We start from the raw sequence: 27,751 nt of genomic DNA on the forward strand, positions 1-27,751 counted from the left end.
TAGGGGGGGGGGAAGATTGACAAAACACAACCAAGGCTTCATTTATCTCCACAAGATGATCTATAATCTTTGTGAAGCAATGCTAATTACACATGTGGCAAGGCCTCTGTGCCTTTGTCCCTGTGTTGACAGACAGGCAGCCTTTCATCAGGCCCGGGGATGGCAAGCAGCTGTGAGGAGAAACTAATCTAGCAGTCAGACCAGCTAGCGTCACAGAGAGACCACATGAGAGGAACTGGCAGCACTCATTTGGGCCTGGTTTGGGTCAGCAGGAGTATGTTTATATATGTGTGTATGTGTGTGTGCATGTGTGTAAGAGTGCGTTTTGTCTCAGCTTATTTTATGGTTGTTTGTGAAAACAGGAAGTTATGACTAGCTTTCACATGGTTTACATGAGAACTGGCTGGCTGGCCAACACAGAGCCCGACTGCACATTTAAATGATTTCAGCTTTTTATTTTCTTTTCATGTATGAGAGAACAGCCTTTCATTTGACTTATATGTAGGGTAGCAACCACCTTGTGTTGCTATAGTGTGCCTCCTAGTGGTAAGTGCAGGTTAAGATGATAAACAAGACAACAAATCATGGATAAATGTTCATGTTTACAGTTTCAGCAACACAGGAAACGAGATGCATCTGTTTGTTGCATTTGTATAGGCATTTCTAAACAGACATACAGACATATTATTGTGTACCACCTTTTTTATTTGATTACAATTTTAAAAGAGGAATCGAGATCACTGGAAAAGAGGAAAAAGGCTCTTGAGAAAGGGTTTGTCTTTCATACTGGAGCACTTTCGAGGCCTGAGAAAAAGCCCAATCAGCTGTTGGTTTAATAACCTGACAGTCGGTGTAACCAGGTGACAGCGCAGACCTGCGGAAAGCACCAGAAAATCCACAGTGCTGATGTGCTGAAATTACAGTCATCTCACCTGTGGAAGCAAGTTTTGGATTCCAGCTGCAGACTTGCAAAAGATCATTACAGCACTGACAGCAGATGGAGTTTCTAGTTTCTTCAAAGATAATAATTTTGCTTTTGAGAGGATGTAAATATGATGAACTGCTTTGAATGGAAGCAGCAGATGGTAGCTGATAAATACACAATGAATGAATGAAACTGTGTGGGACTTTTACATTTTTATACATAAGAATCTTTTTAATGAGTGTCTTATAAATTTAATTGAAAAATGTGTTACATCTAAGACACAGTAATAATAGACAGTAATAATAATAATAATTCTAATGCAGAAAATGAAAATTTTCAGAGAAAAGGTAAATACAGCTACATACAGTCATGTGAAAAAATCAGATAAATACAACCGCAAAGAACTACAAATATGAGCATACGCTGTGTCAACAAAAACTAAGGCAAAATGCAGAAATAGTGTGTGAAACGCTAAACACACCCCTTTAATGCTTCCATAGGAATTAAGAGTGTAAGTAGCAGCCAGGTGATGCTGATCAAGTGCTTGTAATTAATACATCAGCATCACACAGTAAGTGCGAGCAACTCTAAAAGCAGGGCTTTTGGCTGTTTGTTTGTGTGGAAGCACAATGCCAAGGCGGAAAGATATTAAGAATGATTAAAAGAGGCTGTCTATCAGTCTGGAAAGGGTTATAAGGCCATCACTGAGCACAGTGAGCTAGATTGGCAACTGCAAAACATTCTAGACAGTTGCTGATCTTGCTGAGAGCAAACGCACTCAGATCGGGCCATTATTGTTCAAAAGGAAAGTATGACTTTTTTGGAAGGGTTGCAGGACAAACGTTCTTTTCTCTAAAAAGAACAAAGCAGAACAGCTTAGGTTGGCACGGCTGCATCTGAACAAACCACAAAACTTCTGAAACAATGTCCTTTGGCCAGATGAAACCAAAGTAGAGTGTTTGGCCTTAATCCACAATGCCACATTTCTTGAAAACTAAACACAGCATATCAGCACAAATGCCTCATACCAAGCGTTAAGCATGGTGGTGGAGGAGCGATTATTTGGCCTTGTTTTGCACCCACAGGACCTCGGCATCCTGCTGGGGTTGTGATGAGTCTGTTTTCTGTGTCTGTCACAGGGATAACACAGAGAGAGGCGGAAAACCGTTCACACTCACAATCCCACCTACGGCCAGTTTAGAATCACCAATTAAACTAACCCCATTCATGTCTTTGGACGGTGAATGCAAACTGCACTGAGTCCTGCCTGGATTCGAACCCCGGATGTTGTTGCTGTGAGGGGATAGTGCTAGTTCTCGTTAAATAGCCTTATATTAAGACATGCTAAGGACCGGGGATTTTTAGAATTCTTAGAATTGACAAGGGTTTAGCCTACTTTCCTTTTACAGTAAATAAAGATTCAGTGTCTTAAATCTAGTTTGCTGAGTCAGTTCAAATACTTAGTTTGGTACGCATTATTGAGCTGAAACCTCTCAAACAAATACTTCTCTGTTTCTTTGATTCTTTCAAATATTGCATCACCAATCATATGACGCTTATCTTGGATACATTTTGAAATTCCACCTTAATTGATTAGCACCAGTGATGAGTTCCAACAGAGGGGTATTTCTTTCTGACAACAGCTTACCATTTAAAAGGCGGTCATGTTTGCTTTCTCTCTCAGTCCTGTGCCTCCACATCTCTGGGACTTTTCAACATCAGCGAAAACTATTTTTGGGTAGGGATATCGCAGTTTTATTTTACTTTGGAAATGCAAGCAATCAGGTAAGATTTTGTACATCATTACCAGAAAGGGGGGAAAAAGTCTGATGGTAGCTTTTCATTCATCCATCTGAGATAAAGGCTTTATGTGTCTCACTCCACAGGTCTCTCTTCATTCCCACATGGTCTTCAGATACACGTCTAGATGGGAAGACAGCTATAGTGACGGGGGGCAACACTGGAATAGGAAAAGAGACAGTTAAAGACCTGGCTAGGAGAGGCAAGCAAACAGCGCTGCACATGTAAAGACAGCAAATGCAATGATGAGTAACAAATTTCTTTACAACTGTTGTCATATTCTTTCTCGTCTGCGTGACTCAGTGTACTTGTGAACTTGTGCACTTGAAGCTTCCCGCTCCCGCAAATATAATAAATACAATCAGGTGACTCAAACATAAAGTGTCGAATTTGATGATAACGCATAATTCTAATGAACTCATGTATCAGTACTGGTTAATCAAAGGCAGGCAGAGGGATTAAGTTCAGAGCATACTGCCTTGACACAAAGACTGCCAAACTGGCCCAGACATATGTGTTGAAATCATGCTATCTTGTTCAAATGTCAAACATGCATGTACACGCAAACAAGAGGAATTAATCTCCCGTAGGCGCCCGGGTGATCTTGGCGTGCAGAGACATGGCGAAGGGAGAGAAAGCTGCTTGCGACATCGTGAGGGAGGTGAAGGGAGCGAAGGTTGTCACCAGGCAACTGGATCTGGCTGACACCAAATCAATATGCCAGTTTGCCGAGAATATCTACAACAGTGGGTGGCACACGCAACACACACGCGGACTTCAGAGTAGTGCGTGCATTCTTTTTTCCTTCTAAATACTGTGATGGTGGTAACAATTATCCTGTTTTCACAGCTGAGAAAGCTCTTCACTATCTGATCAACAATGCAGGCGTGGCTGTGTGTCCTTCTGCCAGGACAGTGGATGGAATTGAGATGCAGTTTGGAGTCAATCACTTGGGTAGGAGGAAAAAACACACAAGGTTTAGTTAATGACAAACATGTTAGATTGAAACAGACTTTAGCAAAAGAGCAGATGAGCTGTCAGTCAGCTCCTGTTGTTACTGCTAAATATGTGATCAGTGATCAGTGGTGGCTTAAAACTCCTCGCTGTTTTCTCTCCTACCACCCATTTAGGTCATTTCTTCTTGACTTTTCTGCTGCTGGACTTGCTGAAGCACTCGGCCCCATCTCGGGTCATCAACCTGTCATCAGCAGCTCACTTCTTTGGCAAGATCCATTTTGATGATCTGAAAGGGGAGAAGGATTACCATCACTTCAGGGCCTACGCACAGAGCAAGCTGGCTAATGTCCTATTCACCAGAGAGCTGGCCAAAAGGACAGAGGGTAGGGACGCAGAGACTGAAATATTATCTAGTCATTATGTGTCGTCTTTTGCCTGTCTGCCTCGCCTTCCTTATGCAAGGAGAAAATGGATCTCATCTCAACAGTGTGAGAGTCCCATGCTTCAACCACAACCGCTCTGGGCGACATCAGAGCACAGGGAAATAAGTTGTGTTAAAGACTTAATTGTTGCCCAGCAAATCACTCCTCATTCACTAATAATGCTGTCATTTCTTCCCAGATATGAGTCAAGGCTTTCTGTAACCTTTTTTTTTCCTAAATCAAGTGAAACTATATATTCTGGATGTTTTACTTTCCTGATGTGTCCACTCATATGTGACTACAAGCTGTTATCAAGGATCTGCTTCATTTCAGGTTGGATAAATAATATTTTATACCAATCCCTCCAGTTCTAGGTATCACGGCCTACTCAGTTGACCCCGGCTTGGTGAACACTGACATCTTAAGGTATATAAGGCGCCCTCTTCTGGATATAGTCAAGAACTTCGGGTTTCTGATCAAGACCCCAGCAGAGGGAGCCTACACCACCATCTACTGTACCGTCACTCCTGAGAATCAGCTGGTCACTGGAGGATACTACAGGTCAGCGTGAAACACAAAAGAAGTTGCCTGTGACGCAACTAAATCTACGACCAGTCTCAGCTTCTATGAAGCTATATGATTTATAAACGATGGAATATAAACTGGAATATTTTCCTTAAAAGACATAAACTTGACCACTGAGCAAACTATTTACAATTACAGACAAAAACTTGCTTAATCGCTATAAAACAGGTGTGATTAAAGAATCATGATATCATTCATCGATATCATCCGAATAATTCTTAATACACGAATTAATGGGTAATTACTAAAGATCTATGAGTCATTCTGTATAAGTGATTCGTTAGATAATAAATATTTTATAATATGCACCTTTCTTAGAAAGAACAGCGTTATCTGTTTTTCAGTCTCCAAATCGCTCAGCACGACCGGAAAATACTGTATCTCCACCCATGGCTATAACTCACATTTGATACATTTTAAACCGAGTCTGTTGATGGTGAAGCAGCCCTGAAGCAATGAGTAACTACCTGAAGTAACAAAAAAGAATAAATTAGAAATGTAATGATCAATGAAGAAAGTGTGGAGTTTGATTAATTTACACGTAATAATGCACCAAATATTACCTTACAGTTATCCAATTGTGTCTCTATTTTATCTACTATCTTCTAACTATCAGCTGGTTACATTTTAATTATCACATGTTTTAGTGCACTTTAAGTTACAGCGATGGAAATGTATAGCTCACTTAAACGATGTAGTTATGTATTGTCCATTCACCCCTTTCTCTACAGTAACTGCTCCAGAGCAGAGAGCTCCAATGCCGGCCAGGATGACGGCACAGCCCTGAAGCTGTGGGCTGTGAGCTGCCACCTGTTGGGCATCCGCTGGAGATAAACTTCACATTTGATGTGAAGGCTAAGACAAATGTAACCGCTTCCAATAAAGAAACATTCCTGATATAGCACTGTGTGTCCTTGTGTGTCAGTTTGTGAGTGAAAAAAACAAAACAGACTTCCCATTTTTACTAGACTATTACATCATTAGGATTTTAGCACCGGCATGCTGCTACATAAAGAAGTGAGGCATGTTTTAACTTTGGCTTTTCCACGTTCTCGGTGGTATCACACACCGCAGTGGTGAATTATCACACTCTCGCCTCAGCTAACCCCATAACTCGAGTCTCTCCGACAGCAGGAGGCGGCAGGAGAGCCGGCTGCTCCCACAGCCTGTAACTTGTGAATCAATTATGCGTCAGCCCGCCCCTGATTGGCCCCGGCACCTATACGCAAAAGAAAACGAGGAGAGGTGGCTGACAGATGAAAAGCACGGAACCCGCTGATAAAGTGTTGTGGCGGAGAAAGGAGCTGTATTGTCGCAGAGGTCCTAAGGTGGAAACCTGTTGCTCTTTGAGGAAGAATGTACTGCAGGTAGGAGAAAAATACATAAAATAGAGCCTGCAGAAACCGTTAAAGGTTAGGTAGCTGGCTCTAATAATACCAGCAGTGTGAGATATTTGAAGATTATCCACTGTGTCACCAGATTTTGCAGAGTGATTTGCGTCGCACCCCGTGGTTTTATTGATGTTTTTATGCTAATTTTGAAAACGGAAAAAAGAGCTTTGAGCATGAATCTGTTTAAACGACTTGCGCAATTATTCTGGAAACCAACTGATGTAATATACTCTGTTACAGATGCAGTATGTGTAACTCTGATGTTGAATAGTTAGTATGAGAGCATGTGCTGATTTATAGACTCTTTTGTGTCCAAATAAAGATCAGATCTGTAAAACTTTGAGAAAAAATATATAATCAATGCTTTTACTTGCCTCTTGTTCAGGGGTGTGTGCTGTAACCACTGGTCTTCTGAGGAGAGGTTAGATGGGAAAACAGTGGTCATCACTGGAGCCAACACTGGTATAGGCAAAGAAACTGCCAAAGACCTGGCAAGAAGAGGTACTGTGCCCAGCTGCGGGTCTTTCTCCATCTGCCTCTATCTATCAGGTTTTCAGACTTGTGCCTGCCTCTTTAATTTACACTAACTGGCAGGCTGTGACTTATAGTGCATATCCCACCCTGTCCTCGTGATTTAAGCACTAAGAACACTTATGTGTTGGGCTAGGTCCAACTTGCTTGGCATACCTAAGTCTATCATGAATCTGAATGAAAATATAGATAAAAATTTGTGGGGTTTTTTGTTTTGTTTTGTTTTGTTTTTTAACATATTTTTTTAAATGAGCATCTTGGTTAATGTTTCAACGATTCCAGACGACTGACAGAAATTGAAGACAGATGAGGCGTCGCAGGGACAGAGGGAGCATTGTGAGGGTCCCCTGCAGGGCCAGACATGAAACAAAGACAGTGCATCTAGCAGTCGTGCACACACATGCACACACACACACATGCACACAGAGTGAGTAATATGAAAGCTGGTTCTGCATACAAGACTCAATTTGTTCAGCCATCTGGATCATGGCGGACACAGCATGCCACATACACCTTCCTCAGTTTAAGAACAACCAACATGTAATTTTTTTTTTAAATTTACACTGGCACCAGTATAAAATAACCCATAGTAATAATAATAAAACTAGATTCCCTGCCTTAAAACAAAGTAGAAGGAGGCACAGCATCATCTTTCAGTAAATTGGATTATGCAACAATGTGATGACAACATGATTGGATTTGAAAAGATTGATAACGAGAAGCGATTCCTTCAGGCACTGCATCTCAACATTGTCAATCGTTTGTTATGATTTTGATCTAAATGTATTTTATTATTATTATTATCATTTACTAATTTATTTTACTTTTTGGTCCACGTAATGAGTTGTCAAAGGAAGCTGTCCATGTGAAATTTAATGTTTGTGAAGTGAAATCAGGAAAGGCTGTTACAATTACATATCATACTGAGTGTGAATAATCAGTCTATGATCAAAACTGACTCAAGCCATTTTTTTCTTTTTATTACATACTCAGATGATTTGCGCATGTGAAAAAAAATCATCTGCTGAAAGATCTTGGACGTGACTCCCACTGTTTGTTTACTATTTTATTTAATTGTGTGAACTCGGCATCCCTGTTGATGTGGGAATAATTTGGTCCTCGGGATGGAAACAAAGAACAGCAATAGGATGGAGACGCTATATTACAACTAGTTAATGGCTTCCATCTTCTGTAATTACTGGGCGCAGCAGCTATTTTGCATATGTGTGAGTGTGTGAAAATGACTGAGTTTGCAGGAGAGCGTGTGTGTATGTGTGTGTGCATATTTGTGCCTGCATATGGGTGAAAGAAAGGGTGGGTGCATGTGTCCTCAAACCCCCCCTTCTGTGCTCATTAAGAAGAATGCATGGTAATTTGTGTCAGAAGCGAATGAGAACGACACAATCGAGAGGGTCTTGTGTTTGTTCAAGTGGAGCAGTTGGCTAAATGAGATGCTGAGTGAGAGCTTAGAACAGCGGTCCCCAACCCCCGGGCCTCGGACCGGTACCGGTCCGTGAGTCGTTTGGTACCGGGCCGCGAGAGTTGAGGCTCAGGTGTGAAATGTATAGTTTTCAGGGGTTTTATCGGGTTTCAGCGTTATTTTGTTATCGTTTTTGTCGTTTACTCCGTTTTCCTTGGTCTTTTCATGTGTGTTATGAATAAATCTTCTTTTTTTCGGTACCGGTACTAGTTTTATTTTGTCGTATTTATCCGCAACACCTTAAAAGCCGGTCCATGAAAATATTGTCGGGCATAAACCGGTCCGTGGCGCAAAAAAGGTTGGAGACCGCTGTATTAGGGTAGTACAATACAACTGCTGTGAAAATGGCTGTTATGGGGTGTATAAAAATCATTTGCTGCCAAAAACAGGATGTGAGCTCAGAGTGAAATTTCACACTTTCAAGAATATTATGGGGGTCAAGTCTTTCCTAATGAAACTTGGGGTGATTTAAGGTCCCTGTACTCACCTAAACTGATACTCTTTGAGGAAATCGATGTGTAGTGAGGGACTGTATTATATTATACTATTTGTCAGTAGCTCGTGCTCTGCGGATCTTACTTTTTAGGTGCACGCATCATCATGGCATGCAGAGACCTCGAGAGGGCGGAGGAGGCACGGACGGACATTTTGGAAGACACAGGAAATGAGAACGTGGTCATCAGGAAACTTGATCTGTCTGACACCAAGTCCATCAGGGCCTTTGCTGAAGTTGTTAACAAAGGTATATGCTTTTTTTTAAATCCACTTTTCCTTTCAAGAGCATACTTGTATGCCTCTTAAGGAGTAATGGACTCTTCAAGCAAACAGGGCTCACTAATTGCAGGGCTGATGTATAAATCCCTGTTTGTTCAGCCCCTCCACCGCCACTGCTGCAGATAATTAGAGGCATACTGTAAAAGCATTTGAATTTAAAACCAGCCGTTTTATCAGATATGAAGTGTATTCGGTACATATGAAATTTTATACCCAATCTTTATCAGTTTGTGTAGTTTTTTTGTTTTTTTCTCCAGAGGAAAAACAAGTGAATATCCTGATAAACAACGCAGGCATTATGATGTGTCCCTATTCCAACACAGTTGATGGGTTTGAAATGCAGCTAGGTGTCAATCACTTGGGTAAGTTACTCTCAGTTTTGTATTGTTCTGTCTGCATTTTTACGCCTCTTTTTTGTTTTGAAATTAAGGCTCGTGTTTCATATTTAGAAGCACTCATTAAATATGTTTACACAGTTTGCTTGGCTACAACTTTTTCTGACTGCTTAGATTTGTCAGTTTACTTTAACGTGAACAGCTGACAGTCATATTGTGCCTCTGACTGATTTTATGCTAAGTTTGCCTGGTGACAGGCGTATTTTCATAGTGAAAAAGGTCATTTTAAATATGGCATTAATAACACATCTCACCAAGCTAGGACAATGAACTAGAGTTGCTGCTGCCGGTGTTTCCCCCTTTATTGGACCATGGATTCTTCCTAGGTGATGTTTTCCTCCATGTTATTTTTGTCTCAGGCTGACTGAGCGGGAACACTCTGTGCTCCAGCATGGTCTCCCACACACATATGCAAACACACAGACATGTACAAATATCCAGAAATAAACCTGTGCACTTTGGCACATTCTTTATGTGTTCACATGCTCTTTTAAACAGTGATATTGTTACGCAAAATGGGAATTAATGAAAAAATAGTAAAGAAAAATGCTCTTATTAAGATCAAGAAGAGTCCCTCAACGTTTTGCAAACAAAAAAAGAAAAAGAAAACTTCTTGGCATGCATTGTATTGGGTGACACACTGTTTACCACATCAGCAGGAATAATATCCTGTGATAATGTAAACTTTCTGACTTCTAACGAAGCAGAAAGCTCACAGCAAGGAAGAAGGAGTAGGAAAAAAGCACGAGATTTGCTTGAGATTGCGACTCCTGCGGTTGTAGAGTGCCATGTAAATTGAAAGCATGAGGGTGTTGGGTTTGGTCGTCTAAATGGAGTCAGATTTTAGATTGTTCTCAGTCAGGTGGCTGGCTTTTTTTTATAAACTCCACAGGAAGAGCTACTTTATGTTGCATATGAGAAACAACCACACAAATTCCAGCAACAGGTATACAAGAAGCACAGCTAGTCACTGATATGATTGGTACAGTTTCCTTATGTGTCTTTTTTGCAAAATAGTAAAATTAATTATATTTATTAAAAGGGTTATTATACATACACTACACATTAATTCCTGGGTTTGCTTTGTTAATAAATTAAGAAGAAAAGGTGTTCTAATTGTTTTCATCAGGTCACGTCCTGCTGACTTACTTACTCTTGGACTTCATCAAGCGTTCTGCTCCGGCCCGTATCGTCGTGGTGGCATCAGTGGCCCATACCTGGACTGGGCTTCGACTGGATGATATCAACAGTGAGAAGAGTTACGATGCCATGAAGGCCTACGGACAGAGCAAACTGGCTAACGTCCTCTTTGCACGCTCACTCGCAAAAAGGTTGCAAGGTGAGCTTTTAGAAAATGAATATCCAAATGTGCATCATGAGGAATGAAGGCTATAACACATGGGTATCTGGCAGCCATGATATGGCCACAGAAATGTGTAAAAGTGGAGCATGTGCAGACATCGTGTAGGCGGGTTTTGCTGAGAGACTCAGAGTCATGGAATCTGACTAATGGGATGAAGTTGTGCTGTTGAGTCAAGGAAGTAGATTTTTTTTTTTTACATTTTTACATAACAACAGTCTGGCAGCAACAAGCTTAAACTTTCTATTAACGTCACCCTGAATAACTTGCAGAAATACTTGCCTATGTCAGTACCTGTCTGCCTTCGTACCTACCCATCTGCCAACAGTTACATTTGAGTCCCACTTCCACTTGAATGCTCTCTTTAATCCTCCAGGAGTAGAGCTCAGTCCATTAACTCAGAAATAAACTGAAGGTGTTTTAACAAAGGCTAACTTGTCTGTTGTTTTTTTCATTAAAAAGAAAAAACTATATTCACTGTAGGGACTGGTTGAAAAAAAAAAGAAATGTTACAAACCTCGCTTAAAATCCCAACATGCACATATAAATAGCAGGTGACAATTGTTAGCACATGTTATTTGGCAGCATTTGTATGTGCTTGCATTTGTGTTGCAGGTACAGGGGTGAGCGTCTTCTCTCTGCACCCAGGGGTGGTTCAGTCTGACCTGTGGAGGCACCAGCACCAATGTATCCAAGTGGCGGTGAAGATCTTCAAGGTTTTCACCAAGACCACAGTGGAGGGAGCGCAGACTACCATTTACTGTGCTGCAGAGCCAGGTCTAGAGAGCCTGAGTGGAGGGTACTTCAGGTACACAGACCCAGTATTTCAGTTAACAGCAAGAGCTTTTAGAGTGCTGGTGTTACCGTGCCCAGTGTTTCTACCTAGTGATAAAGAAAAAGTTACACTTGATGTAATGTTTTTTCCCCATTTTTTATAAGTTACATAAATGCAGTGCAAAAATTCTCATTTTCTGTTTCTTTGTGTGTGCAGTGACTGCGCCCCTGCAAGGTGCTCAAGAACCGCCTCTGATGATGACTTGGCGCAGAAACTGTGGGAAGTCAGCTGTAACATGCTCGGCATCACCTGGCAGTGAATGGGATTAAAACACCTGTGCAGTGAAGACACTGTGTGTGAAAACATCATACTTTAAACAGCACTGCTAAGCACTTTTATACATGTATTGATGTTACTGTTTTAAAAAAAAGTAACAGGATTGCTCCAAAGACCATTTTATTTTGTAAATGATCTAAAAAAGCTGTACATTGTATGTTTTGGTGGGGAAAAGTGTTATTAAAAAGTGCATGATGCTTATTTCTGTGAGGGCATATCTTGTTCATTCCAGTCTTGAACAGCGAGATAGAGCAAAGTGTGGATCTGGTTCTGATCAGTAAAACTCAGATCATTATAAATGCTTGCAGTTCTACCTTTCCTCCTAACAGTAGAAAGAACTATTTACAGCATGGACACATATGGTTGTAAGTGTCAGCATGTAAGAGTAACAACTACATTGCAAAATTTTGCTCGTTTGTAACCTATAGACACGTTATGTGATGTGACGTGTGCTTTGACACTATGACACTGAGATGAGTACACGAAGTATAATGAAGAAAAGAAAGAAAAGTCATTACAAAAGCAAACGCCAGAATGCTGTTTAGAAACCACATCTTAATCTACATCACATGAGGGAGGATTTAGTGCCTAAGGAATGTGGAATAAGATAAGCCCATGACCAGTAATCTGTCTGAACAATGTGTGCATTCTGATTTAGATATACAGTCTCTGAAAAAAAAAAGATCTAGAACCCCTGATTGTAATTTTATGGATTTAAATATATGATAAATTTAGGGGCCCTACATTCCTTTGTAACTATTTAGTTTTCTTATTTATTTTAATTGTGAAAATGACTAAACCATTGCCAGTTTGCTGTCTGCTAGAGTGTTTCATCTTTATTAAAGGGGATAAACTCGTTTTCCTATACCTAATTCTAGTCCTCGACTAAAGACTTGTTTATTATCTTGATTGTTTTTCATTTTTCAGTCTGCTATTAATGCGTTTCTGGGATGATGGCTGCAAATGTTTGCTTGCCCAAATATGTCAATAAAGCACAACTTCGATGGGATATATGATCTTACAGTATCACACCAATCCTCTTCATAGCCAGCTCCATTACATTCATGGATCTTCTTTGAGGTCTTCCTCTCTTCCTTCTGCCTGTCAACTCCAGAAAGTGTAATCGTTAAGAACACCTCCCCGCCTGCAGGGGGCGGTGCAGAGAATGATAACAGCGCATAGAATACAATACGCATGCGCTCCTAAAGTCTACGTCAGCTCTTTCTGTACAAGGGGGTGATCTGTGTCGTAGCTACGTGGCTCTCACTTCTCTGACTTTCTTACTAAACATCACGTAGGAAATAGGTAAGGTAACGGCCGCTTTTAAATACACATGTGTATTTTTCATCAGATAAATGTAGCCAACTATAGTTGGGTTGGAACCTTTTGATTTTATTTTACATGTCGAGGTTTATTGCCAACATAACGCTACGTCGCCATAATAGTTAGCATGTCTTAGGATAACGTTAGCTAAGGTCGAGTTTTAATTAAATTAACGTAACATAACTGACTTAAAATCAGCTTCGTATACTTGTTTTTATCGTACTTTTTGTTTATTTCTTAGAAAATGAGAATATGTACAGTATATTTATAATGACAAAGTTGTTAAAGCTCGGCCAGCTTAAGTCAACGTCAGCACTGAAACCAGTCCCAGCTTTAATGTTGACTTGTGTTGTTTCTATCTTCAGACTAAGCACCATGGATCAGGTTATGCAGTTTGTTGAGCCCGGCCGGCAGTTCGTGAAAGACTCCATCAGGCTCGTTAAGAGGTGCACAAAACCCGACAGAAAAGGTGGGTGTTGTTTCTTTTTATTTATATCGGCTAGCCTTTGTTTGCTGAAAACGAATATATAAATTTGAACCAATTGACTAGCAAATTCCGGATCCAAAGAGCTCAATTATTATGATCTTTTTCTTTAATAGAGACATTGTATTATTTCCAGTATTTTTAACAATGATTATTTTTGCCCTCACCCAGAATTTCAGAAGATTGCAATGGCCACAGCGATTGGGTTTGCCATCATGGGATTCATTGGTTTCTTTGTCAAGCTCATTCACATCCCCATCAACAACATCATTGTGTAAGTAAACAATTTATGATAAACAGCATCAGGCAGACTGTCTTCGAACAACTTTTAGATAACATCGTTTAAAACGTGCTCTAATCTGGCTCACTGATAATGTGGGGGGTTAGGGTGTTCCTCTGTATTCCTCTCAATCTGAGTAGGGCTGGTCATTCAAAATTGAAGTCAGTGATGACTCTACAGACAAAGAGGGTAACTTACTGATCCAGACCCACTTCTCGTTGTTATCTAAGTTCATCCCCAATTTTACTCAGTACAATATATATGTATTTTTATTTAAAAACTCCTGTAATGTCTTAATTTTATATTGAAAAAATACTGCACTTTGATCCAGAATTTCTGCCATCACCCTTGAATCTTGTGAATCACTATGGCTCTACCATTAATTGTTACAGTCATGTTATAGCTGCTACTAATACTATATTTCAACAGACAAATTTAACATGATTGCATCTTTTATTTAAGTCTCTGATCAAGTTTCTCTTGTATATAAATTTCATTAAGTGGATGATAAAATGACACAAACTCTTCCAGTGATTAGTCATTTTTATTACACAAAACACAGGATTTAAAAAGTCACACCGGTACCGTTGGCAATTGTTTGTGTACAGTAGAAGACCGCATAATAATACGGCTTAGGCTGTTATAAAAAGTGAGAATATGTGGAAAAAAAAATGTGCATTCGTGTTGTCCAACTTAACATCCCCTTCTCTGTTTTTCCTTCTAGTGGCGGTTAGGTCCTGATCAATCAGACTTCATCTCGTGGAGACAGGAGATGGTGGTGCAGTGTTAACAGCTGGTGTGATTGGGGGGGGAGGGGGGATTGTCGGGATGGCATTTTTACATTCTGTGCTCAACATTTATATGTCACTGTGTAAATAAAAATAATTGGAAATCTGATATGTCCCGTCTACTCTATCAACACAGCACCTTTTTACAGTAGCTTGGTTTTTACCTTCTGTAAATCTGCCATCAAAAGGCACTTTTAATTAGGCGTTCTCAATTCGATTTAATCAATAGATATTGCTAACAGCCACAGAAGGCAGGCCCATCGTCTTGACCTCAAAGGCACACGCAGGATGCTGCTATGCATAGTGGATATCTGGACACGTAGGCACTAATGTGCAGATATTAAAACAGAATTGTTCATTTTGAATTTAACACTACAGTGTAGAAGCTCAAGGTAGGAATAGAGTTTAACTGTATAGTGCCACTTCACGTTACCATCAGAGTAGTAATTTGGCATTCATGACTATTGTGGTTTGAGTATGTTATTCAAAACACAGTGGTCACCATGGTTACGGCAAAGAAATTAGCTTTTCAGCATTAGATTTTTCATTTATATCTGAGCGAACAAAAATTAAAAAGCCTGTTCAAATGTAAGTGTAAAACCTGAGATTTTTTTCCTGTAGCTGATCTGGAGAAACTAGGTCACAATTCCACATTTTTCACTTCCATTAAGAAGGATTTCTCTTCTTTGTCATTCCCCGTTTTTATCGATGCCCATGCTCCAAAGAAGAGGCTGGTCTGTGGTCACGGTTACGGCCTTCCTGGGCTTTCCGGGGTCAGTGGGCTCATAAGTGTTGGAGGTGCTTACTAGCTTGCCAAACTGCAGGACCTCATTATCTGGACAGAGGAGACAGAAATATAACAATTACACACAATACTAATGGCAGACCAAGTGACACCACACTTAATGCTCTTTGGCTGTTCATTATATTGTTGCATGCCAGAGTGTTTTTTTTTCTTTTTGAGAAGTGGTCTGGATCAACATGGTCTTGGATAACAATTGTGAGGCAGGGTGGTCCACATGACTTTGGATTGTATAAAGCCGTGTGAGGCCACACGTGGTTTTACAGCCAAATCCACAAAGGGTCTTGAATATTCCTACTTTGTGATTACTGAAGTAATCACAGTCATTACAGTTATGTCCTCATTTTAATTGCCAGTAGCAGGGAAGGTAACCACTAGGGTATACAAGTCACATACCACATTTTCTTTTGTTTTGTGATTTTATACACAACAAGCCTTCAGTACTTTCCCAAAAACTACAAATGATTTGACTAAAGCAGTTGTCCAACAGTGTCCTCAAGTGGTCAAACTAGAAAACTCAGTAGTATCCATGCTGAGTATATCCACTGTAAGACAAATTTTGCCATCTGCTGGTCCTTTATTGGGAACTTATTTAGCCTTTTGCTGTAGAGAACTAAATTCATTTTAGCCTCCTTACACCGACTCCCACTAAGCTTTAGACCTGATCTTAAGAACAAAGGAGGGTATGAAGAGGACTGGTGCAAAACCAATCACATTGTTAAGAACATAATACAGCTTTTAACATCTTTATATTTTGCTTTAAAATAATACATACAGTAATTTACTGAAACATGACAAACATAGATGGAAATACAATACATAAGGCAATAACAGAGTGTTTAATTCTGTCAAGCTTCAAAGTCACCATCTGCTAGGACCACCTTTCTTGCTTTGTTTACGTAGTCTTTAGGAATAGTTCTCCAGGCTTCTTAAATGGCATTGGAAGCTCTTCCTTGGATGTTGGCTGACTTTTGTTTATTTTTCTGTGGAGATGATCCCACAGTGCTTCAAACATTTTGCGGCCTGGGCTCTGAGGAGGCCATTTAATCAGTGATAGCGGTCCACTGTGTTTTTCTCTCCAGGTTGGTTCGGGATTGTCATTTTTTCAACATTATTATGCTGAAAAATGAAGCAGATACTTTTCAAATGGTACTGAATGGTGTGTTAACTCCATCAGTTTTAACAAGATCTCCAACACCACTGTATGAAATGCAGCACCAAACCATGACAATGCTGCCTCTGTGTTTTACTGATGGCCGTAAACACTCACTGTTCACCTCTCTCGTGACGACCTCCACATGCTGCCAATGATTTGAGCCAAACAAATCATCAAATTTGGACCTGTTGCCATGATTTTCAGTCCAATTCTTGTGTAATTTGGCATACCTCAGCCTTCTCTCTGTGTTTCAATTAATTAAGAATGGCTTCTTGACAGCCACCCTTCCACTGAGACCATGTCTAATGATGTTTTCGACAAACAGTAGAAGGTCCTGATGGGTCTTTCAGGTCCTGTGTCAGATCTTTGCTGGATAATTTCCTGTGTGAAAAGTATGAAACCACGACAAAAAAAAGTAACATCCAGTGAGCAATAGTTTTGCTGAAGAAAATGTCTTGTTGATGAAAGGTCAAAGGAGAATGGTCAGACTGGTTGGAGCTGACAGATGGGCTGAGGTAACTCAGATAACAAATCTTTATGACTATTGTGAGCACAAAAAGGATCTCAGAGTTCACAAACATCCAACCTCGAAGCGGGTGAGCTGCAACAGCGGGAGCGCACATAAATAGAAATATGGAGCGGCAGCTGGCACAAGCTCACAAGAAACCGAAGAACAGAAAAACACAGCCTGCAGAGTGACGCAGATGGTAGGGTCAGAAATTCACATCAGCACCAAAGTGCCCTGTGTCAACAGTCCAGGCTGGTGGTGGAGCTGTAATGGTGTGGGAATGTTTTCATGGCAACACCAGTCAATCAAGGATTAAATTCCACACCACTGCAGCTGGCTAAGTGCAGTCTATCCCTTTACACCCACAATTTACAACCTATTGTCTAATGGCTACTTTCAGGATGATAATGCTCCGTATCCTAAAGCAAATGGCCACAGAGGCTAACATCTGGATCCAACATCAAACATCTGGAACGTGGAAGAGTGGATGATTTGCACGATTAAAGTGCAGCTACAAAAAAAATAAGAAATAAAACATTCTGCAGACATTAACTGATGCAATAATGTTAACGTTTTGTAGAAGCTGCACAGCAAAGGGCGGTCCTGCTCAGTATGTAGCATGGTGCTCCTAATAAAGTGTTCAAAGAGCACATGCTTCCCCCCAGAGCTTGCAACAGCAAAAAGCTGTTTTGTACACAGGTGGGTAGAGCCGAGTACTACATCTTTATATGTAAAATCTTAACAGAATATAGTTAATAATGTATGAAATCAAGTGTGCAGTCATGCAAAGCAAAGAACAAAAACATCGTACGTCATTAACTTTTAAAAAAAATATGTGCGTGTCGTGTTTCTTACATAAACAGAATATAGTTAGTTTTAATAAACCGAATCATATTTCAAAAGCATAACTTTAGCAAAAGTCTAAATTAATCATTAGGCTGCAAGTCTCTGAATATTTTAAGGGACATTTTTCCTCCAGCCTCGGTAAATTGGGTGCCAGGACAACTACTATGCATCATTAGTGCAAAAATATCTTATATAATCTGGGCTTTTTCTTTTTCTTTTTTTGAGGCTTTTTGCATTTTGATACGTCTTTAATGGTCGACACTTAGACGTGCATATTTGGAATCTTATAAATGTGAAGTAGCTTTATATTTTATGTGTATATATATACACGCACACGCACGCATTAGTCATACTACTATTGCACAGTAGTAACCTCAAAGCACCACCTTGCATTGCCTTGGCACACATGTGAAGATGCAAAATGTGAATAGCATTAGATATTAAGAATTTTATAAATATGCAAAAATGGTTTTGGTGCAATCACATCACACAAGGGTAAAAAAAAAAAGAACACAAAAGAACAAAGCCAGCAGAGAATGAAGCAAATCATTTGTTCACAGGCGCCTGCACGCACATCAAACAGGGACAAAGAAAAATCCTATTCTGCTTCAAAGACTGCCAAACAAGCATGGTATTAGAGCAGCTTGACTCAGAATAAGGGTGGTGGGGAAATGAGTTGTATGTGAAGTTGCGTTACTTAATAATTGAGCGAGCACAGAGTCAGGCTCGCTATACCCTGGGTGTACGAGAACAATGTCTGACTGCGTTTAAGTGCCGGCTTTAAGGTTTCTCTCTGTAGGATAATGTGTTTCCACCATGTTCTTAGCAACTGGGAAAAGAGGGTGAAGTCAAGGCAGATACTATCGGATTATGAGTTCTGGACTCTCTTAAAAACGTGAAATCAAAAGGCTTTAAAAATACTTTTCTCACATTCTTATTAATGCGCATGAGGGGGGTTACTGCCACGGGAGGAACAGTTCTCTTACTTTACATTTCAGATTTCTCTAACTATCTTGTTTATTTATTACATTATGTACAAGAATATGGAATGTTTACATCTAAATGTTTGAGGCCTCAAGGCTTTGAGTAAATTTTGGAGCAGGGTTACAAAAAGTGTGCACTAAATCAGTGAAACAAGATTCATACCAGTGTACCGGTAATGTGATGTGACAATAAAAGTGATTTGATTTGAACTTTGATAAATCGTAATGGCCTGAGGCATTGCTAAAAATAGCCTTAACCCAACAGGGTTCCAAGGCCAATTATCATAATTATCAATCATCATCCAAATGCAATGATCATAAAACACCTACCTCTGCATACTGCCATTAAACTACAGTCACTGTGAAGCCTTTTTCTGTTGTAAATAGAAGTGGGAGCTGTTCTTAAAAGTACCACTAGAGGCAGCAGAGCACCACAAGAATTAGGAGTCATTACCAAACAGGATGTCAGAGTGGCACCTGCATCTACTGACACACATTATCTCTGTTTGTCTCTCCAACACACATCCATTTACAGACCTACACCCACACACACTTACTTACAGACACACTTATGCTCATGTGAACTTCACTGAGCATAAAAGGCATTAACAGCGCTGTGACAGTAAATGAATACGGGGGTTACTCCCCAAGAGGGAACAGTTTTCTTGGGATGTTTTTATAAAATATTTGAAATTTGAATTTGTTTATTACATAATGTAAAAAAAAGGGCAAGTTTTTAGGGGCTCTATGGCTTTCTCTAAAACTTTGGCGTAAGGCTGCAAAAAAATGTGCACTACATCTATGAAATATGCCAACACTTTGATAAATAAAAATGACATGAGGCACTGCTCAAAAACAGGCTTCCAAAGCTTTACAAATATGCAATTATCACAATATTTCTACCTCAGCGCACTGCCATTAGACTACAGTCAATGTGAAGTGTTTTTCTGGGGGAAATAATCGTGGAAGTAATTAAGAAAAGTACCACCAGAGGCACCAGAGCACCACACGAGGAAGAATTAGGAGTTATTACCAACAGGATGTCAGAGTGGCACCTACATCTACTGACACACATTATCTATGTTTGTGTCTCCTACACACATCCATTCACAGACCTACACACATACACACACTTACAGATACTCTTATGCGCGTGCAAACTTTACTGAGCACAAAAAGCTTTCAGATGGCTTCATTAGTAATCCCCTCCTCAAAGCTGATACCGATCAATAACGGCCCCCTTTGCAGAGGGGACCGAAATGAGCGTTGCATCCTCCAGTGATAACAATGGAGATGTTTGCTGCCTGTAATTGCATTTCCAGCGCCACAGCTGAAAGGACCCGTCAGCTGTAAGTAGACCGTATTTACACAACAAATTGCCTTAGAGAGAGGCTGGGCGAGAGGAGAGGAGAGATTCCCAGACGTTTCTGGGGCCATTTTTGTGTTTGGGGGCCATTTTTGAGAGCGATAGAGGGAGTGAGAGGAGAGACTGTTGCTGGTTTATATATTTTTTTCTTCTCTGTAGTCTTTTCTATAAAACAGGCTTATAAATGGTAAAATGTGGAAACGAATTACGTTTGATGCAAACTAACCACAGACAGCGCAGTGGTCAAGGTTACCGCCCTCTATCTAAAGCTGAAATTTATGTAAAAACTAAAAGATTATAGTCAAATTTGAGTCTTTTTACTGCAGGTGCAGCGCTTGTTAGAAATCATTTTTAATTTTCAGTCATTGTGAGCAGGAAAGAAAACACTTCATCATCATTTTGAACAACGGAGATGCTGATCAGTGTGAGGGTGAGTCTTATCATTAATGATTGTGTTTATTCATGATCATTTTGCTAATCGCTCATGATAAAGAGCAGAATTTGTCACTGGCAGAAAAAATGGAACGCATTACGTATAAATGCATTTAGCGATGCACGGGTGTCCCCTTTTTAACATGAAATGTCAGCGTGAGGCAAATTAAAGTCATTCTCTCGGGGGGGTAGATCCTCCACTCCCTCAGAACAGTGTGCTATCAAATTTCATCGCGCTTCACGGCGCGAGAGAAAGTCATTTTGTATAAATTATGTTTACCCGATACTGAGCTGTCCAAATTACTAAAATGAGGACAATGTATGACCGCGTTTCACACAATGCTGCAGCTCACTCACCACACTGAGAACAGCATCATACAATATGTCATTGCATTTGACTGTGAAGATGCTTTACCTGTTTAAGGTGAAACCAAAGAGATAGATACATTAATATAAGCTTTTTAGAAAATATCTGCTATGACCACCTTTATTCTTCAACACAGGTTGAACCGTAGTATTGAAGCTTTCTTGTAGTTTCTTTAATTAGTCCTCAAGAATATTTCTCAAGGCTTCTTAAAGGAAATTCAAAGCTTTTCTTTGGATGTTAGCTGCCTTTTGTTCTGATCTCTGTCAAGATATTGAGGTTCAGGCTCTATGGAAGCAAATCCATGACATGATAATGTTCCCCTGATTTTTTCTATCCAGGTATACTTTTATTTCATTGGTAGTGTGTTTAGGATCATTGCCGTGCTGAAAAATGAAGCTGTTGTCAGTCACTCTTCAGATGGGCCTGCATGGTTGATTAAAAAAATCGGAGGGTACTTTTTTGGGTTCGTGACCCCAGCAATTTGGATTAGATCTCCAACACCACTGGATGAAATTGAGCTGAAAAACCATGACAGAGCCCCCACCATGTTTTAGAAATAGCTGTAGACAAAGTTGTACCTCCTCTCCAGACCTCATAATGGAGGTACACAATTGACGGATGGATTGGATTTACATTTGGATTGATGTGTCTTGAGGTCAAAGTCACTGGAACTCATCTGAGATTTTTAGCAGATGGTAAGAATCTGAAAGTCCTAGGTGACTTCCTTCTTCAGTTATTGCATTACCAAGATTTTCAGAAAATTTGACCTCTGACCTTGACCTTGATTTTGAGGTCACTGAGACTCAAACTCATTTGAGATTTTCAGTAGATACAACCTATGGCATGAATTTCAAAATTCTACACTGCCTCATTCTCGAGTTATCAAGTTCAAATTTGGGTGTCCATCCTGCCAGCCTGCCCGGCAGGGTGATGGCAACACCCCATCAGGCTTTTATGGCTGAGGGGTAAAAATTGCAAGAGGCTCCTTGGAAAAAAAGTTAAATATTTTTGCACAGTAACTAAAGTCTGGAGATCGTTGAGGCAAAGAGAAGAAGAAAGCTGTATCTTACTCAAACAGAATACAAGAAAATCCGGATTTGTATTTTCTCTATTTTATTTTCTCGGAGAGAACAACTTTTCAGGTTTACTGGAAGAAAACCATTCAGATGCAAAACTACACAAGAGCTTCTCAGAGTTTTGTTTGTACAGCTGATTCAAATCCTTTGGAGTGTGAGCAGTGATCACTCTGCATGAAAGAGCGGAAAAAAAAAAAATCAGAAAACTAAAAAAGTGCAAGTCATTTCAGTTTTGCCAGTGGTAGCAAGCTCACGCCATCAATAAGACAGGATTTCAAAAATCACTCACATGAAAAACGTGACTGCATTGGGTTTAGGCACCGCACATTACATCAAGCCTTGATTTCATTGCAGCGCTGCCGTTCGTTCTATCCACCTGAAAATTCTCCTTACATTTAAGGTTATTTATTGGCCGTGACATGAGCAAATATGTGCACTAGCACTCTTAGCACCATCTGCTGTGCAATGATAGCCGCTTCTATTAAATGCTGCTGGGTTTTAAGAGTGTGAGGTGACAAACACTGTTATGGCTTCAGTTGACCTTCAGATAAGAAAACTCATCTCCGCTGAGAATGTATAAGCAATCAGTCGACAGAAAAAAACCCACGGAAAGCAGAGCAAATTATATATTTTGTTATTAGAATGTGATTGTGGGGGATAAGTCACTGGCTATGTGTTTTGCCTGATGGAGAAGTTGAGCAGATGAATTAATAGGGCCGATGCGTTTGTGTAAATTAATATGCTGCCATGAATAGTTGAGCATAAGCATTTCCATATTGCGTATGAGCGTACCTGTGTGTTTGTCTACACAGTGGGGTGTAGCTAATGGATATTTGGTCTAAAATATGTGAAAAGTGAGCCTCTTTACTCCCCTGCCTCCTTTGCTAGTCTGCAGCTCCACTGGGGGTACTAGCAGCAGTTCAGATCGGGCTGCTCTTCATTTCTGCCCCTGTGTGTGATGTGCAGAGCGTCAGAAATCTACAGATCCATAAATAAAACCATAAAACAGCAGTTTTCCCTCCTGCTGCCACACTGTGCTGCTGCTACAGAATACATACACGTTTCATTTCCTCTGTCTAGCGCTGGGTGAGCCGCAGTGGATGAGAGGGGGAAGAAATACAAGGGAAGGGAATAAGTTTGAAGTGGATAGGGAAGTAGAAGGGCAAAGAGAGGAGACGCCATTATGTAGGAAGGTGTAGCACTGTAAGAGAGGAAAGAGAACATGTGTCGGAAATGCATACGAATAAAAAAGAAACACGGAAAGATAAAGGGAGACCAGATGAATTTCTTTAGACTGAATCCCTGAAAGCGAGACAAAAGCACATGGCGAGTACAAGCAGAACAACACAGACAGCGATGGGAGGAAAAAAAAAAGATAAAAGAATAGAAGAAGGTCAGGGTGCATGTTTGCATCTTGAGAAACAAAAGGAAAAGGAACAATGTTACAGTAAAGATGTTTGCCTCTGGTGGGGACACTGGGTTAGACCTTGCTGAACCAAGTTTGTCAGACATATCTATCCGTTCGGCTACAAGATAAAGTACATTGCTTTGCCCTTCTTTGAAAACAATCCTTCCCAGTATTTAGAATGCTTCCTGAATACTGATCTCCGGCTACACAAAATGCCAAAGGCTTAAGCTGCATGACTTCATCTTAGCCAGTCAAGCAAAACTTTAAAGACAGTCCTGTCAACATACTATCCGTAGATTTATTGTTTCTGAATTCATATCAAAATATCCCCCTCCTGCTGTTTCACACATTTTATCAGGGAACCAAATGCCTTCCTGCTTTTTTTATTTTCGTTTAATAACGTTGCTGAATGTTTTTGACGAGTCTGAGCCAGACACCGCATTTCAAATCCTCACTTAAAACCTCGACACAACAAAAATCCCCGCTGCTTTTATCAATGGAGTATTAGTGAAGTCTGTTTTCCTCTCTTCAGGCAAACTGTGCAGCAGGAAGGCTGTGTAAGTCTGTCCTCAACACCAATGTCTCATGTAAATCAAAAGTCATTGTTGAAAAGTCCCCATAAAGTGCTGAAGGTATGATTAATTATGCTCACACGGAACCGAATCCATGGCAGCGGATATTAATTAGTCTACATGCAACTCATTCTGCATGTCTAAATGGTCAAAATACTATTTTTCATGTTCACAGTGTAACAACAAAAAATATGGGGCATGTAGTGAAATCCTTATTAAAACTGTCTCATTTGCATTCCAATGTGTTTTTGAAGGCGTACATTTCATAAACAGCATGCTCTCATTAACAGTGAGGGCAAGCTTTCTAATCTTGCCCAAAGTTTACTTTTAATTAAGTTTTCTCAATTGCTCGAGCTCTCCGAGAGACTTTGCCACTGAACTCCATCTGTGTTCATGTGTTTGTTTTTTATCAAACTCACCACCTGTCTGTCTTGAACGTGTGTTCATGTGTCTCGTGTTATGAGTTTAAGTGTGCGCATACAGGTGCCGGTGCTTTGAAATGTGGGTTTTGTCCCTGTGATTTAAGAAACATGAATTGGCCAGTCATTTGAAGGTTTTTTACCTATTCTGGTGACCTTTTAAATCAAATGTGTTATTGTAAAGGTTTATCTGTGTAATACTTCCTTCAAATCAGGGCTCAGAAACTAGTGGGAGGAAGAGAGAAAGAGATCCACGGCGGTTTTGTTGAGGGGTGAGGTTTGTGTAAACCCATCTCAAATTTACTTTTCTATTTTATGGGAGACAAATTACTGATCAATGCAAATTTTAAATAGCACCATTACCTGCTATGTGCTCGATTAAGATTTCTAATCTAACCATGTTTGGTCTGCTTCCATCATGACTACAGATCGATGTGCTTCAAAAAGGTATGAGAAGTTATTGTTTTCCTTCCCAGAATTTACTGCTACTCCCAGAGCTCACACTGAACTGGGAAACTGGGATATGATGCTCCCTGTTTCTGGAAGAAAATTTACTTGACTATTAAGGACCTGATCTTATTTAATTAATTCAAAGCTATTTTAATAAGTCAACATATTTACACGTTTTAAGTCATTCATGGATTTTTAATGACATGTACACTGGATGTAAATCTCAATAACATCTTGATGCATGCTCAATCTTCCAGGTAAGGCAATCCCAAAAAGTGGATTCTGTTCAACTGGATTTAGAGTTTTCAGTGGGAGAAACGTTTTGTCACTCATCCAAATGACTTTTCTGGATGAGTGACAAAATGTTTCTCCCACTGAAAACACGACATCCATATGAGCAGAATCCCCTTTTAAATCTCAATAAATCTTTTTTTTTTATATCCATAAGAGGTTAAAACATCGAGCACAAGTTGGGTCTCATTAGGTGATCACTGAGTGTAAGTTTCACTAAAATCAGACTGATAATTTCGGAGGAGCAGCTATTCCTGTGAACAGTGGATGGAAGCATGGACAACGCATCCCTCACCATGGCACAAACTCATCAGTCCTTTGACCAGCTGAGCTAACAAGTCACAGTGCATTTAATCATAGCAAATGATAGCTATATACTGTAAATACATCACGCGAAGTCCTATTTACAGTATATACACTGCATGTAATACTATGGTATACAATACACATAGTCATGGTACAATCTCAGATGAACAACACATATTACACTTTTTCATTATTTGTTTACTAAAAATTAGGCTAAAATGGAGAACCAGTATGTGGGGAAAAAAGTACATCCTCACTCCTTTCACTGGAATTAAGAGGATAGGCAGCAGCCAGGAACTGCTAATCAAATGCATTTGACTAAAAGCAGACATTTTGGTAGTTCACATCCTCGTGTTTTAACACTAACGTTGAGAAGCAAAGACATCAGCTTATGAAGAAAAAGAAGGACATCTTATGAATAGAAATATATATAAAAACATCTTATGTCCCGATAGGTAAAAGCTTTAAATTAATAGCAGGTGTATTTTGTTTTTACTATGACTGTAAATAAATACTGTGACATTGAGCATTTTCTGAAATCTAATTTGACAAAAGCTCCTTTAAATAAAATGAATACAGATAAAACTATTTAGCTATGACTGTCATTTAAAAACCAGTACCTGTGCGGAAGATGAGATTATCAATGCTCCTTTACTAATGCGAAGATCATGAGATAAGATAAAAGACCAAAAGAGTCTGTGCAGGGATGCACTTCAAACTTCGTATTTATGGATGTGCCAACATGTGGGTGCTGAACTACTCTACCCCTGGAACCTGAATGGGCTGAACGTGCTATCCTATTATATCGGTAGAGACAGGTACACTAACAAAAAAGGAAAACAAGAGGGGTACCTCTTTTTTTGGTCTGAAATATGTGAAATTTCACCTCTTTTGGTGCTTTCGTTTAAACCAAAACAGGTAAAATTGTTTCAGAATTGCTTATGCACAGAGATGCAAAAGTACTAACTACTGCCCCACCATGCCATTTTAAGAATACAGTATCTTCTTCCCTTTAATACACATAACTACAGTGATAGTGGGTTTGTGTGCCCACAGATGTGACATTTAGAACTTTAAAGACCTTGAAGAACCAGCATAATGTATGAGATAAATCTTATAAAGTATTATACATCTCAATATTATAAGAATCAAATTCAATTCTAGTAAATTTTCTGCCACAACAGAGATTTTATATTGATTTAATACCCAGCTCTGGTATGCTGTGTGTGCATGCATGAGCTGATGAGGAGTTCTAAAGAAGTAGTATGGTGGAGTACGAGGAGCTTATTTGCATATCAACTTGAATGGAAACCTTACAGTAAAAAGCCATCTCAGCCAGTCTGTCATCATTGGGCTGACAGCTATTGTTTATTGTCCATGAAAGTTTCTCTCACTTTCGCTCGCCTGCATAACACAAACACACACACACACACACATATATATATATTTACATACCCAAAGATAAAAAGAAGTCCAGTGTGCAGGGAAACACAACCAGTAGCACAATAAGGTGTGCTCACAAGCACAAGCATGCCTCCTAATACAAAACACAAGCATAGAAAAGACACATTCATATCCACCCACCCACCCACACACTACGCAGGGAAGAGTTGGTTTGTGGATGACAGCTATTCAAATTTGCTGTTCATTATGATCCAAGCTAAGCCAAAAACATCATGACCAAGCAGGTTTTAACACACACAATCACACCGTGCCAAAAGCCATAACTCAGACCGTGTTGCTGCGGCATGAAAGCTTTTTAATATTAAGCTGTCAGATGGGAGAGGGCTGAGTCACAAAGAAATGACTAAGGAGGTTTTCTGCACACCAGTACATAACATGCATATTCAGAAACACGCATACATACAGTATAACAGTAAGTCAGTCATAGATTCAGACCCATTGACCTTCGTAACTATAATTATCTGTGGAGGATTTACTCATTTTTTTGTGTGATTTAAAGGAGGTTAAAAAGTCACCTTTGGTGGAGTTTCATCTACAGGCAGTAACCTTTGACCTCTCGATTTGCTTGTAAAGAAGCATAATAGATGGCAACCAGTGAGAAGCATAATGGGAAATGCTTCAAAACAAAGCATAAACCCAGAGGCACGACTGTATAGAACTTTGTCAAAACCACAGCAGCATTTCTGACAAACTTCTACA

The 27,751-nt window shown here is 39.8% G+C and overlaps 4 protein-coding genes across 7 annotated transcripts in view; 3 read left to right on the forward strand and 1 right to left on the reverse strand.

Moving 5' to 3' along the window:
* The first annotated feature begins 41 nt into the window (after positions 1-41).
* LOC146380185 (retinol dehydrogenase 12) lies at positions 42-5,690 on the forward strand. Its single transcript, XM_084939103.1, has 7 exons — positions 42-296; positions 2,812-2,927; positions 3,316-3,471; positions 3,575-3,679; positions 3,856-4,065; positions 4,473-4,665; positions 5,421-5,690. Exons 1-7 carry the CDS (start codon positions 226-228, stop codon positions 5,521-5,523), a joined length of 954 nt encoding a protein of 317 aa, XP_084795229.1. The 5' UTR covers positions 42-225; the 3' UTR covers positions 5,524-5,690.
* A 231-nt stretch (positions 5,691-5,921) lies between these two features.
* Positions 5,922-12,740, forward strand: LOC146380186 (retinol dehydrogenase 12). Of its 2 annotated transcripts, none has more exons than XM_084939101.1 (7): positions 5,922-6,056; positions 6,466-6,581; positions 8,678-8,833; positions 9,102-9,227; positions 10,390-10,599; positions 11,236-11,428; positions 11,612-12,740. In XM_084939101.1, exons 1-7 carry the CDS (start codon positions 6,046-6,048, stop codon positions 11,712-11,714), a joined length of 915 nt encoding a protein of 304 aa, XP_084795227.1. In that variant the 5' UTR covers positions 5,922-6,045; the 3' UTR covers positions 11,715-12,740. The 2 variants fall into 2 exon arrangements, with proteins under 2 accessions (XP_084795227.1, XP_084795228.1); XM_084939102.1 differs by having other exon boundaries at positions 5,926-6,056; positions 9,123-9,227.
* A 180-nt stretch (positions 12,741-12,920) lies between these two features.
* On the forward strand, positions 12,921-14,715 carry sec61g (SEC61 translocon subunit gamma). 2 transcript variants are annotated; one of them, XM_084939106.1, is made up of 4 exons: positions 12,921-13,036; positions 13,420-13,523; positions 13,710-13,812; positions 14,543-14,715. In XM_084939106.1, the coding sequence occupies exons 2-4, from the start codon at positions 13,430-13,432 to the stop codon at positions 14,550-14,552; spliced, it is 207 nt and encodes a 68-aa protein (XP_084795232.1). In that variant the 5' UTR covers positions 12,921-13,036; positions 13,420-13,429; the 3' UTR covers positions 14,553-14,715. The 2 variants fall into 2 exon arrangements, with proteins under 2 accessions (XP_084795232.1, XP_084795234.1); XM_084939108.1 differs by lacking the exon at positions 14,543-14,715 and having other exon boundaries at positions 13,710-13,816.
* The window catches only part of tpk1 (thiamin pyrophosphokinase 1), an 80,954-nt gene continuing 67,546 nt past the window's right edge, over positions 14,344-27,751 (reverse strand). For both annotated transcript variants that reach the window (XM_084939104.1, XM_084939105.1), the window contains exon 9: positions 14,344-15,441. In XM_084939104.1, coding sequence (XP_084795230.1) covers positions 15,296-15,441 — 146 coding nt within the window. In that variant the 3' untranslated portion in view covers positions 14,344-15,295. The remainder of the gene's footprint in view (positions 15,442-27,751) is intronic.

The sequence above is a fragment of the Perissodus microlepis genome, chromosome 9 (assembly GCF_051167445.1).
Source record: "Perissodus microlepis isolate ML-2025 ecotype Zambia chromosome 9, ASM5116744v1, whole genome shotgun sequence".
In the NCBI taxonomy this organism is placed as follows: domain Eukaryota; kingdom Metazoa; phylum Chordata; class Actinopteri; order Cichliformes; family Cichlidae; genus Perissodus; species Perissodus microlepis.

Excerpts from the sequence above, each read along its gene's own strand:
- LOC146380185 (XM_084939103.1), top strand. The coding sequence starts at position 226 with ATGAGAGGAACTGGCAGCACTCATTTGGGCCTGGTTTGGGTCAGCAGG. Across the intron at positions 2,928-3,315 it reads TAAAGACCTGGCTAGGAGAG|GCGCCCGGGTGATCTTGGCG; the intron begins GCAAGCAAACAG and ends AATCTCCCGTAG. Across the intron at positions 4,066-4,472 it reads GCTGGCCAAAAGGACAGAGG|TTCTAGGTATCACGGCCTAC; the intron begins GTAGGGACGCAG and ends CAATCCCTCCAG.
- LOC146380186 (XM_084939101.1), top strand. Across the intron at positions 6,582-8,677 it reads CAAAGACCTGGCAAGAAGAG|GTGCACGCATCATCATGGCA; the intron begins GTACTGTGCCCA and ends CTTACTTTTTAG. Across the intron at positions 8,834-9,101 it reads TGCTGAAGTTGTTAACAAAG|TTTTTTTGTTTTTTTCTCCA; the intron begins GTATATGCTTTT and ends CAGTTTGTGTAG.
- sec61g (XM_084939106.1), top strand. The coding sequence starts at position 13,430 with ATGGATCAGGTTATGCAGTTTGTTGAGCCCGGCCGGCAGTTCGTGAAA. Across the intron at positions 13,524-13,709 it reads CACAAAACCCGACAGAAAAG|AATTTCAGAAGATTGCAATG; the intron begins GTGGGTGTTGTT and ends GCCCTCACCCAG.